We start from the raw sequence: 12,599 nt of genomic DNA, 5'->3' as shown, positions 1-12,599 counted from the left end.
GTGATGATTGGCCTTTGAGTTAGTGGGCGTGAGGGTAACCCGAGTCAGGAAGCTTTGGAGATGGTGCAGTAAAATAACACACCTATCCGCTGCTGTCACCTGCGTAGTTCAGAGACAGCCTGCAGAAAAGTCATGGTTTATTTCATGTTTCGGTCATTTGCAACTGGAGAAGGAAATGTATTTATAAGACCACTTTATCTACGAAGGCTTTGGCTGGGTAACCTGAGTTGTTGTATAAATAACTGTAGATGTATTTGGGCCGTGTGCCTGATGGCACATGCTAGTTCTTGTGTCCTCAGCAAGGATCGACGTTTCACTCTGTGGCAGTTATTAATACGCCGCAGTGGGCATTCCAGTGATAACCTGGTTGGGGACTTGGCAAGCCTTTTGCCATACGTGTTTCTGTGTTTCCTGTGTGACGGGCTGTTTTGGAGGCTAAACTGGCTACTAACTATTTTCCATAATAAAGTATCTACAGAGTAGATGGCATTAAACATAATTTTGGTTATTAGATGTAATAATTCTGCCTATTTTAGCTTTGAGAAGCATCTGAAAAGACACTTAGTTCTCATTGAAAATAGCATTCCTTATTATTCCTGATTGTTTGCTCCTTAGCCAACGGTTGAATAGCCGTCATGGAGTTGATACCCTTCAGTCATTCTCAGATTATCCTGGATTTGGCCGAGCAGTGTTGAGGTGGTGATCTCTCTCTAGCGTTGCTTTCCGTGTGTTCAGCCCAGTTGCTCTCCCATGTACATTTGATTTTCAGTGTGGTGGGTTATTGGCAGGGTTGTGGGGAGGTCCCTTCCTCTCATCTGGCACGTTTTGGTTATTTGGCAGTGATGTGCTGGTTCAGACTGCATCATCTGTGCAGAAGAAGATAAAACGCAGGTCGAGTGTGCACCACACCTCAGGCAGGCATGAGAGCTTCCCCTTCCATCTCAGCCATCAGCACTAAGCGTTTATTATAAATTGTTAATACTCTTTGATGATCCAAGTGATAATTTCTTGCTAAAGTAATGGTAACTGTTCCCGTCAGCCTTAAAGGGATCGAAGGCTGATTCATTTAATTTTTTCTTTAGTATTTTTTCTCCCTGTCGTTTTATTTCTTTAAGAGGTATGTAATCTAGTCCAGCCTGTCCACAAAAAAGATTCCTCTGATTCAGTTCCAGGTGTGAGTTTTTAACGTCTCGATAATAAAAGAGCAGGAATATCACGAGTGATAGAACTGAAGGAAGAGTCTTAAATGTTGCACGTTTAGTTCTGCATAAATGTTCCTTGGCCTGCGTTCTGCCCTGCACTGCCTTCTGCAATGAAAGCAGAATTTGGCTTTTAATTGACTTCTGATCTAAACCTAATGAGTTTGCCCAGAGGAGTAGTGCTAACAGTGGCTTATCTCAAGGAATATTCAACATAAATATCCCATTACAGGCAGTCTCTTTAACAGGCATTCTTGGTTTTAAAAATCTGAACTTTTCTGCTCTGTTCTTGCAGATGACTCTGATACTGGCCTTGGTTTGTGTGGATGGATCCTGGTCATCATTTCAATGTTTTTCACTATTATTACATTTCCTGTGTCAATCTGGATGTGCATAAAGGTAAAATTGCTCACTGCTAAATTGGATTAAAACTTTGACCAATGCAGATATTCCCTAGTGGTTATTATTGTTCTCTCTTTATTTTTTTTAAACACAAATTAATCTTAACTCTTTTCTTTCTTGAACTATAGCAGACCCCAACATTTCAGTGCATTAATCTTCAAACCAAAAAGAAATGTGCTATTACGGTATTTAGTCAAAACAATTTTTGCATTGGCGTCTTCACTATGTCTACCCAGTTGTTATTAGGATATAAGCTAGTTTGGAAGATCAGAGTCATTGCAAGAACACCTAATTACTCTTGGAGGACTGAGCCTTTTTTCTTTAAGAAGCTCTCTCTGTATATGTGCGTGTAAATAAGAAGTATGTAAATATAAATATGTCAGTATGTATGTATACTATGTGGTTGGTTGTGACAGATTGTTAGAAAATGTGTCATTTGTTCTCTCTTTGAGCTCAATGTTTTAAGTTTCCAGAGCAGAGGAAATAAGCTTTGTTTTGGCTAATGCACCGCAGCAGAATTAGAGTGAAGAAATCTCTGCTGTGTCACATCCACTGCACTTTGGTTGGTTGTTGCCAGGATATTCTTGAGGGCCACCGTAGCGCTTGGTCCTGCCCGAATGACGTACTCTTGCTTCTGCTGTTGATCGATGCTGCTGCAGTCTGAAGAATATTTCTTGTGGAAAATGGTCCTCCTTTTTGCTGTTTGCTTTTTGACAATAAAGTTAGGCTAAAATTCTCTGAAGCAGCCAGTATAGAAATGAAATGCAGTGTACATTACATTTGAGACTCAAGGCTGTCTTAGACCAGTGTGTCCATAGATTGGAGTCTGTCACGTGGCTTCTGGGAACCCTTGCATGACATCCAACTTTTTATTACAGATTATAAAGGAATACGAGCGAGCCATCATATTCAGACTTGGACGCATCTTAAAAGGGGGAGCAAAGGGACCAGGTATGTCCTGGAGGGCATTATTAATATTTGTTCTAATTATTGCCATCGGCAAAAAAAATAGCTTTCCAGAGGCATTGCGTCAGACTAGCGAATGGATTTCTCAAGAATTTTGTGACTTCCAGTAAGAGGATATGTTCCCTTATATGGAGAAGAGAGTAAACTATCTGTGAGCCTTACCCGGATCTCCTTAGATAGTGCATGGTTGTCAGGTAGAATCAAAAGCACGGGATGTAAAGGGAGGAGTAATGGCATCAAATGTGCCGTTTTGAAAAAGAACTGTAGTATACCAGTTAAAACCCAAGTGGTCTGAAAGCCTCCGTGTTCTTCAAAAGAAATAGAAGCAATTAAATGATTTGATACTTTTGCAAAGTTTCCTGTGTATATTAGAAATTCTGATGAGATCTGTATGTTATTTTCAGCTGTTGCTTCTGCTGCTCAAAGTGACAGAAAAGGGCAATGGCTTCTTCCTCCATTTTCACCCGGGTTTTGCAATGTTCCCACTTTGCTGTAAAGTGGAGGAGTTACAGTGATCCAGCAGACCAAAAGGAGAGTGATGGTTTCTGCTTGACAGCATCGGGCCCCACAAGGAACTGTGGGACAAATTATCAAAAATAGCTGTTAACAGTTCTGGATTTTTTTATTCCCAGATGTTAAAGATCTCTAAACAAGTTAGACGTGAATAAATTGGAAGTTTCTCAGCATTCTTTTAAAAAAATCTTACCCAGGTTTGAAAGCCACTAACGAACGTGCTGCTGAGCTCATTATAAATAGGACTGTGCAGCTACAGTGGTTGATTTAAGCTTATTTCAGTAGCACTTTTTGTCTATTTTAATGACACATTTTCCCATCTTCTTGAATGTATTTTTTGGTACAGGTTTGTTTTTTGTCCTACCCTGCACAGACAGCTTCATCAAAGTTGATATGAGGACCATCTCTTTTGACATTCCTCCCCAAGAGGTGAGTCTGCACTTCTTGTTGTATCTCCTAAAGTGTTTGTAGATTTTTTTTTTCACTTTCTTTTTCCTTTTCCCCTCTGAGCATTGGGTAGCGTGCAGGTATTGTGAAGAATACATATATCCTGTAGTAATATCATTCAATAAGAGAAGATAGCTGAATGAAAACAAATGATGCTGTCCCCCGAGGACCAAATGAGATAACTTAATACTGCCTACGAGCGAGAATGGGAGAGACTTGGCCTGAAGGGTGCTGGGCTTCATGCAATGTTCACTAATGGTTTCTGTGAAATCGGGAAGATTTCCAGAAGCAGCAGTGATCTTCCCTATGCCAATTTGTCTAGAGGTATAACCTAGCTAAAATAATGGGATGAAATTGTTACATGCATCAAATTAATATATTAATATATAAGTATTAATAGCAACTGAGGGGAATGGTGCACTCCCTTATGTGGGGTCTGTACATGGGGCTCTGTGTCCTGCCATGCACAGGAATATTGTGAAGGTGACCTGCACCTAATTTCATCTGATGTCCTTCAGTTTGAAGGTCCTAAAGAATAGAATTACGTTTATTTCAAGTCTAGTTTTCCTTGGACGTCTTAATTTTTTAGCAGACAATACCAACTCAGTGGATAACAAAAGGATAAAAACCAACTAGGCCTCTAAAAATAAGTTGGTGAACAATTGTGTGTTGATATCTGTATCCCTCATGTATCTGGTGTATTTTGCATGACAAAGATGCTTGATGCAGCCTGTCTGGTGCATCTGTTTCCTGTCGTATTTGCTGGTCGGTTTATTGCTCATCATTAGTTGTGGATGTAGACAAATGGCAGCTGTCATGGTGCATGCTAAAGGGTAATTGGTAGAAACCTAATCACTGGCAGGCAAAGAGTGCTTGCAGCTGCTGATGTGCCATTAGTGAAGCTATCAGTTCTGCAGTTGTTCTCTTGCCTTGATTAAATTATGCTTATGGATTTAGGTTTGTGTTTGGAAGGTAAAAGCAGAAATATGTTTTTATTTGGACAAGATGATTTCTGTGCATGCTGCTCATGATTTGTTTATTTTGTGCTGCTACAAAAAGCCTGCTAAAATAGTAGTTTGGGGAAGGACAGAGCAGGTGAGTCTTGAAGGTTAAGTAAGGCACATGTCACACTCTCATGAAATAACATAATAGTAACTGTTTAACATGGAATTAGGACACTTTTTCTCATGGCCATGTGGCATATTTCAGTCTCTTTTTAACTTAAATTTAAAATATAATTAATATTAATGCTTCTTTCTGGTGCACTCTCTTCTAAACCTTCAAGAATATGTCTTTATCTTTGCAAGTACATCTTTTGCTTAAATTCAAGCAGTTTACTGTATGTTAGCTCTGAGGATGTTCACAAATTGGAATTCCTCTGCAACTTGTCTAGAAATCACCATGTACTCATTTAGTAGCCCAAAGTGACATTTCAATCAGAAGTACCCCCAAGAAGGACACTGAACTGCTAGATAATAACAGAGATATTTCTAATTAGATGTTTAAGTGAGGCTGACACCTATGCAGCTGAAATACATCAGGCTGCTGGGACAGGCAAAACCAATGTTGTAAGTAGATGTATTTCAGAGAAACCTTCCAGTCTTTTCCAAAATGTCTTGTAGGCCTGGCTCTCTGTTTCTCTAAGCTCCTTTGTACACAGATGTCATTTTTAAACAAAGTTTCTGCAGGTTTGCAAAGTAACTTCTGCAGCCGGTGGTGCGCTAGGCTCTGGTGTCCCCATTCCTGCGTTACAGCCCCAGCAGTAATGGGGAGCTGCCTGCAGCTACAGCCACACCTGCAGGACAGGGAACCCTCATTTGTGGTGTTTCTTGGAAAGTGCAGCTGAAACGCACTCCCACTTCCCTCGCTGCTTTTGCCCTTGTTTTATGAGCTGACACACCTAACCCTAACCTCTGGCCAAATCAAGTGTCTTGAGACTGAATTTAAATGCAAGGGGAAATCTAATGTGTCCTGTATTTGCAGTGATACTCATTATCAGCCTTTTTTCTCTGTACAGAAACATCAGATGAGCCTCTTACAAATGTTTCCAGTGTGTGCTCTTAACTAGAGTGCTTTAATCTATTTTGAATGCAGTGGTCCCCACATTACTATCTCTGCATTTAAACTGAACAACTTTTGAGTGCTGATGTTCCTGGAGCCTTTTCTGTGACCTCGGTCCTTCACCATGCGTACCTCCTGCGTTCCTGTGAGCTCAGTCTGCTCTCTCACATGCTTTGTCATAAGTCTTACTGGAATACAGCAGGATGGACTGACCTGGTTATGATAGGTTGCTACTTTCAGAAAAACAGATTAAAGTTTCCCAGGTGAAAGAGCAGATGTATTTCATTGTAAATTATTTGATTTTTTTTTTCCTGTCACTTGTATGAATTGCAGATCTCTCTGAATTTGAAGAAGTGCATTAGAAATAACATTATGGCAAAGCAAATGGAATGTGTTTTTTTTCAGTGAAAAGTGTTCTAATCCCATATTTAGCCATGGCTTCACAGAGGTACACTGGAAGGTTTGTGTGTCTGTACATAGATGTTCACATGCAGCATACATGTATAAGACCTTTTGTTTTCAAGACAGTTGTTTTACCCTGGAAAAACTATCAGTTTGTGTAGTAAAACAAGTATGTAATTATTGTTCTAATCAATAGGTATGCTTAATTATTATAAGCTTTCCTCATTGCTTTTTAGATCTTGACCAAGGACTCTGTGACGGTCAATGTCGACGGGGTGGTTTATTACAGAGTCCAGAATGCCACCCTTGCTGTAGCCAACATCACAAACGCGGACTCAGCCACACGTCTTCTAGCACAGACGACTTTGAGGAATGTTCTGGGGACCAAAAACCTTTCTCAGATTCTCTCTGATCGTGAAGAAATTGCACACAGCATGCAGGTAGGAGCACTCTACCCAAGCAGTCCATCGAACGCTCAGATAAGCAGCAATCCCATGGATAACTGGGAAAACTCGGGGGAGGGTTTGTTAGTTTACAGCTGTTACGCTTTTATAATTATCAAATCACAGTATAAATATTAAAGCCCTTACAGTCCAAGAATTGTAAGATAATTCATTTGGCTTATTGGTCATTCTTCAGATTTGAATATTTGTTTGCAGCCAGGTAAATGGCTGAACTTAATTGTCCTGCCTCATACAGGCCACACTCGATGAGGCAACAGATGACTGGGGCATTAAGGTGGAACGCGTGGAGATCAAGGATGTGAAATTACCCATCCAGCTGCAGAGAGCCATGGCTGCAGAAGCAGAAGCTGCCCGGGAGGCGAGAGCTAAGGTAATTACATCAATATAATATTGGATTGATTGATTTAATTCTTCTTCATGAATAATTTAATGTGGCGATATAGAGGATGAAGATTCTCAGCCAGTTGTGCTGTAGCAAATAGGATTGCAGGGGAGGATTTTTGCGGATTTGTGTCTTAGTGCTTGCTCTGTTTCATTGTGGTTCGTACAGGTGAGATTTTCCTCAAAAATGGACCTCATTTTTTTATCACACTCTGAGAACAAATTACAAACAAAACAATTTTGAGGTTATTGGCTGGAGCCTGCAGGGAATCACAGGCCAAACTTACTTCCAGCTTTTTCCTGACTAGCCCTGATTTTAGGCAATCCCTTTGTTTTCTGTTTGTGACATCCTATGAGAAATAAAACAGCTGTAGTACTTAGTTATGTCACCCTTAAGCTGAGCAGTGATCAGTTTGGTCATGACATCTTACTCCCTTCTGAGGTGGGAGAAGGTGATGCTAAATATTCACGTTTGGAATGGAAATCCAGAGCAGTTAGAGCTGTCCTTTGCTAGGGCTAGGCAGACTGGCATTCTCCCTTAGTGTTCTAGGCCCTGCAATTTGTCTCCTCTGGTGGTTCATTAATCCTGTCTTGAAAATTTACTTTGTAAAGAAATGTGTGACCAAAAATGTCCCTAATGAGCTTATAATTACAGAGGGAATAAAAAGGTATTTTTCCAGTAAGAAACATGCCATTTACCTGTCAAGCCCTTGTAGAGACAAAAAAAATACAGCTTTAAGTAAAACACTTCGATATCTGCATGGGGAGTGCCTTCTTGTTTTGAGAGGCAGTGCTGAAAGGAGCACAGAAGTTCTTTTTGAAAAGAGAACAAATACACCCATTGCATTTTCAAGATACGATGCCAGCTTTTGTGATCTGGCATCCTGGTACTGCATGGGAGGAATATGGGCACCCGGAGCCCTGGAAGCAGCAGGAGCCGCTCACCTCTGAGCGGGAGAAAAGGCAGAACGGGTGAGAGAACATGTTAAGAGGAGGTGATGAGCAGTGTCATTGGTTTATCACTGAAGCCTGAAGTCATCCTACAGCTTCCTGGCTTATTACTGTGCCAGAATGAATTCAATTTCCTTCATTTTGCTTCCCCAGGTGATTGCAGCTGAGGGAGAAATGAATGCATCCAGGGCCCTGAAAGAGGCATCCATGGTTATCACCGAGTCCCCTGCTGCTCTTCAGCTTCGTTATTTGCAGACCCTGACCACCATTGCTGCGGAAAAGAACTCCACCATCGTCTTCCCATTGCCCATAAATATGCTGCAGGGCATCATAGGTCCAAATCGCTAGGGAGGAGAGTTTGGGGTGGGTGTTTTTGCTACAGCGAATGTTTGTGTATTGTAGCTTATGGTGCTGTTAAAGCTGATATGCTAAAGAACTTCTTCTTATATATAAAGTGTCTTATAAAATGTATATGTAATATTTGCAAATATGGACAATGAAAATTACTTGAAATTGAAAACCTCTCAAAAGGAGTACAAGCAGGTGTCTTAAATAAGCATGTATCCATGCTGTCCCGGATGGGACACCTCTAATTGATAACCTCCCATTTTCAAATTTTATCTCAAACCAGTTGTGGTGAAGATGAGATGGTCCAACATTTGGAAGGAGAAATATTCCTTTTTAACAAAGGATGTAGCCCTGCAAGGGAACAGGAGCAGCCTGAACTGCATTCCTCTTGGAGCGTAGCTGTATGTGCTGGTCATCCCACTGCTGCTGTGTAGATTGGTTCCTTTGCATAGGGAAAGGACGGGAAGGTGACAGAGGAGTGAGGATGCTGTACAAGGAACTTCAGACAATCTGGCTCATACCCCCTAAAACCATCCCTCTTCATGAGCAGCAGTTTTTATCCAATGAAGGGGAACTTTCCGTCTCTGTTCTGTCATGCAGAAATGGCACAACCACGCTGTAGTTATGGATGCAATGTGCTTGGCGTCACTGATGGGCTGTTCTGTTAGGGTCACGTGCCTATAAAGATCTATGCTGCTTTAAAGCACTGAAAAGTTATTGGGTGCCCTTATCTGTCGCTCTTAACAGTGATTTAAAGAAGCCAAAGTACTGATTCCTGCGTTCTAAAGCCTGCTTCTCTAGGAAGTAAGAGCTCTGTAATTAGCAGGGGCTGGTGGTGGTTAACAGAAGATGCTGTGCTGTTGATGTATCTGTTTAAGGAATTAGCGACATACCTGTTGATGCTGCTGCTGAGCATACCTGTATTTGTTGTGCATCGTAAAAGCAATATACTCATCTGCACGCGTTTGTCAGTACTTCGGTTCATGTAAGCTGAGCTTGACTTTTTGGTGGGAGAAATACAATTAACAAAGACATAATAATTAGCATTACTGTGCTCATGCACTTTAAGAGGGAAATGGAGCAACTGCTCAGCTTGAGGTTCATCCTTGGGGAAGATGCATGAGTCTGTAGCTTCCACTGGTGCTGCTGCAGATGCCCCCCCCTGGAGTTCTTGTTGACACCAGGAGCATAGTTTTTGCACTGAGCCTGAATAAATGAACATGCTGTTTACTAATGAGCGACTTTCTGAAAGAGTGGAATACTGTTAATTTATCAGGGTCTTTATCAGGGTCTTAAATGTCAATAATTCTGGCAAAGGGAAAGCAGAACAATCCCAAAATAATTTCTGTAACCAGTTAGTAAAAAGTACATGTGCAAAAGATGGCACAGAAAGGTTTTGTTTTCTAAGGTGTATTTGCTTCAAGCATTTTCAAGTGTGGAAACTACAGGTTCTATTTAATGTTTCCTTCTTAGTAACAAACGCCACCATTTTTCTTCATGTATTCCGTACAAGCTTTATTGTATTAAATATAATCAAAGCAAAAAGTAGGGTCAATGACTGGTCATGACTGTTTTCGGTAATTATTGCACAGCTAATTGGCTATTAACATCATTGCCTTGTTAACATGCATCCTGCAGGAGGAAGTAGCTCTTGAAGGCATTGAAGGCACTAAACTTGCTCCATTTTTTTTTAAAAAAAAGGAAAACCTCGTTTCTTAGACATCCACATCTGCCATTGCTCGCTGTAGAGGATCCACGGACCAGTAGTCATCATCCCAGCCCAGGAACCAGCCGGAGAAGGTGGGTGGCTCAAACCCTTGCTTAACGACTGTGACTGGAGTGCGCTTATCTCGGCTGGCCGGGTCGGTTTCAATGTACCGCTTGGCTGCAAACACACAAGGAAAGCTCATAGAGTACAAGTCACACGAAGCAACAGCTTAAAATGTATCTAAATGGATGCTAGAGATTTCAGATTCTTAATTTAAAAACAAACAGATGAAAGAAAAACACCCACAAGTTTTCACACTGGTTTTGTCTATCCCTGTTAGAAGACTGGCCCTTGTTTGTAGACATCAGGATTATCAAATGCTGTATCACAGCAGCAGACAGCACCCACTGCCCCTCACAAGGATGGTGTTCACTGCCCGGGGCTGAGCATAGCATGGCTGCATGCTGCATCTCTTCATGCTGAGCTTAGGGATCCTCCTTTCTTGAGAGGTGTGATCTCTTTGATCACAACACTGAATTTTATGTTGTGATTAAGGGATGTTTCTCAGTATATTAAATTGCCAGCCTTGGGATCAGATAGTGGGGAAAATAAAAACCAGTTAGTTCAGAGAGGAAAAGGGGACATTACCAGATTTCAAAGCCTCAGTCTTCTCTTCCTCTTGGGCCTCTTTTCCAATCCATACAAAGACCTACACATAAAGAAAGCCCATATGAATTAATTCAACAATTGATCTCTTCATGAAAGAAAGGATAACTTGGACAAAGTCTCAGTGAACAAGAACACACTCGTGCTGGTGTGCCAGGACGGCCCAAGTACATGACTAAAGATATTGGTAGGTAACAAGAAGCTTTTCGACTGTGTTTTATCTGCATAAATTCTAAATACATTAACAAATTGTACAGTAGCTTAACATCAGGAAAAACTAACAGTCATTTGAACATTTTTATATAAACAGAGAAAATTAATCTCATTTCTTCTCAGGCCTGAAGATGAAAGGATGCTCTAATACAACCACTCTTGAGAGCGCTTGTAATTTGGGTCCCAACCTAGAGCCAATTTGTGCCTGTTCTTTGCTCCGGTCTTCACTAGGCAGACATGCCATACCTGATCCCATGTGTCAAGGAGCATAACATCGTCTGTAGCAAGATCTTCCTGAGTCAGATCTCCAGGAACTTCTTCAATCTGGAAAACATTAGGTTAACAGATGAGCATGTACTTCAAGCACCCTTTTACCTTCACAGGAGAAATGCAGCTCACTCAGGTCCTAGTTCCACCTCTTGTTGGTGAGATGCATTACGCCAGACATTGGCATGGTATTTGTGCAACTTGGGCTCTGTCACAGAAATGCTCTTAGACCACAGAACACAAAATGGGTCTGTAGCAACAGACTGTAACCGTTGTCTATAGCAACTGTCTTTCAGTCACGCCTAAGACTTGTAATGCTGCCTCTTTTTACTTGAAAGATTCACAAGTTAAAATCTGAGGGGTGTAAATGCTGGCTGTTAACTGGGGAGGACCAGTCTGATGCTTCAGAAAGGTGCTGTGCTGGCACAACAGCACAACTGAACTAGCTGCTGTCTCTGCAGAAAAACAGTGCTGACGCTTTCCTTCTGGAGGCAACACTGCAGAGGAAGACAAGGTGTAACTGCCTGTGCCTGGCTTGGAGCAGCTGGGGACTGAGTTTCTCCAGGCTTTGTCAGGCAGATTTGGAATTGACTGTCGTCTTAGATACTCACAGTGAAGCGTCCACTCTTGTTGGAGCATGCAAAAAGACGAGGGGGGTGAGCATCCATCTTCTTGTCCTTTAGCCGGGGAGAGGTACGGTAAGCAGCTTTTCCACCCAAAGCTGCCCAGAAATTATCTGAAAAAGAGAAAGAGACACTGATACTTCAGCTACACATGGAAACAGTGTGGTTTGGGTAGGACATGATGCACTCTCGTATGCCAGAAAGTTCCAAAGGCCTACAAGCATGAGTGTGCTGTTAAATAGAATGAAAATACTTTAGAGAAGTCCCTCCATGCCTGCGTCCACATTTCCTTCTTCTGAGAAACAAAAGAGAACATCCATAAAAAAACTGCTGAGAATGTGCAGCTACACAGAAATTATCTCAGACTCCTTGTGCCTCCCTCACCTGGCTCTCTGCCCTCAGAAACCTGCACTGGGCGAGCTCCGAGGATCTTCAGCAGCTCTTGTGCCCCTGATTTCTCAGCATCGCTGGCTCCTTGGCCGACCCAAAGGTATGCAGCAGAGGGAGTTTTCAGGACAAAGGCATCATTGGAGTTCAGCTGACTGGCAGCAGGATCCAGCTGAAAAGAAAGAACATTGCACTTGTCAGATGTAATCGTCCTCTGCACAGAGCTCATTATTTCCAAATAAAAATCAGTACCTATTGTTGAATAACTGCAAACTAAATATTCCATGCAAACATGCAGGGTTGTAAGATACATTGTATATTTGCCTGCATCCAGGTGATGACTTAGACTTAATCAGATGAAAAGAGTAAATAAATGTGTGTTCCTGTGTGTTATTTACAGATGCATATGACCTGTGGCAAGAATGCTTGGATCTGACACTTTATGAGTCTTTATGGTTGTGACAGGAGATTTAAGAATGTGCTAGGGAGAGCGTTGTAGAGCAGCATCCCTGCTGCTGAGGCTGATCACTCAGTAACGTCACTTCCTCTCTGACAAGAAGGATGTGCCATCTCGAAGCTGGAGACTTAGGAAGTTACTGAG

The 12,599-nt window shown here is 41.6% G+C and overlaps 2 protein-coding genes across 2 annotated transcripts; one reads left to right on the top strand and one right to left on the bottom strand.

Annotated features, from left to right (window-relative positions):
* Positions 1 to 1,494: 1,494 nt before the first annotated feature.
* On the top strand, positions 1,495 to 8,178 carry STOM (stomatin; the record flags this gene model as incomplete). The annotated part of the gene is made up of 6 exons (XM_010186194.1): positions 1,495 to 1,598; positions 2,480 to 2,552; positions 3,427 to 3,509; positions 6,227 to 6,430; positions 6,690 to 6,824; positions 7,940 to 8,178. Coding segments are annotated over 6 exons (794 nt in total), but the record flags the coding sequence as incomplete, so codon positions are not given.
* Positions 8,179 to 9,528: 1,350 nt separating this feature from the next.
* LOC104542018 (gelsolin-like) lies at positions 9,529 to 12,170 on the bottom strand (the record flags this gene model as incomplete). The annotated part of the gene is made up of 5 exons (XM_010186193.1): positions 9,529 to 10,019; positions 10,491 to 10,551; positions 10,968 to 11,045; positions 11,600 to 11,724; positions 11,996 to 12,170. Coding segments are annotated over 5 exons (609 nt in total), but the record flags the coding sequence as incomplete, so codon positions are not given.
* Between the last annotated feature and the right edge of the window lie 429 nt (positions 12,171 to 12,599).

The sequence above is a fragment of the Mesitornis unicolor genome, unplaced genomic scaffold (assembly GCF_000695765.1).
Source record: "Mesitornis unicolor isolate BGI_N332 unplaced genomic scaffold, ASM69576v1 Scaffold49866, whole genome shotgun sequence".
Taxonomy (NCBI): Eukaryota; Metazoa; Chordata; class Aves; order Mesitornithiformes; family Mesitornithidae; genus Mesitornis; species Mesitornis unicolor.
This window is presented reverse-complemented; position numbering and strand designations above follow the sequence as displayed.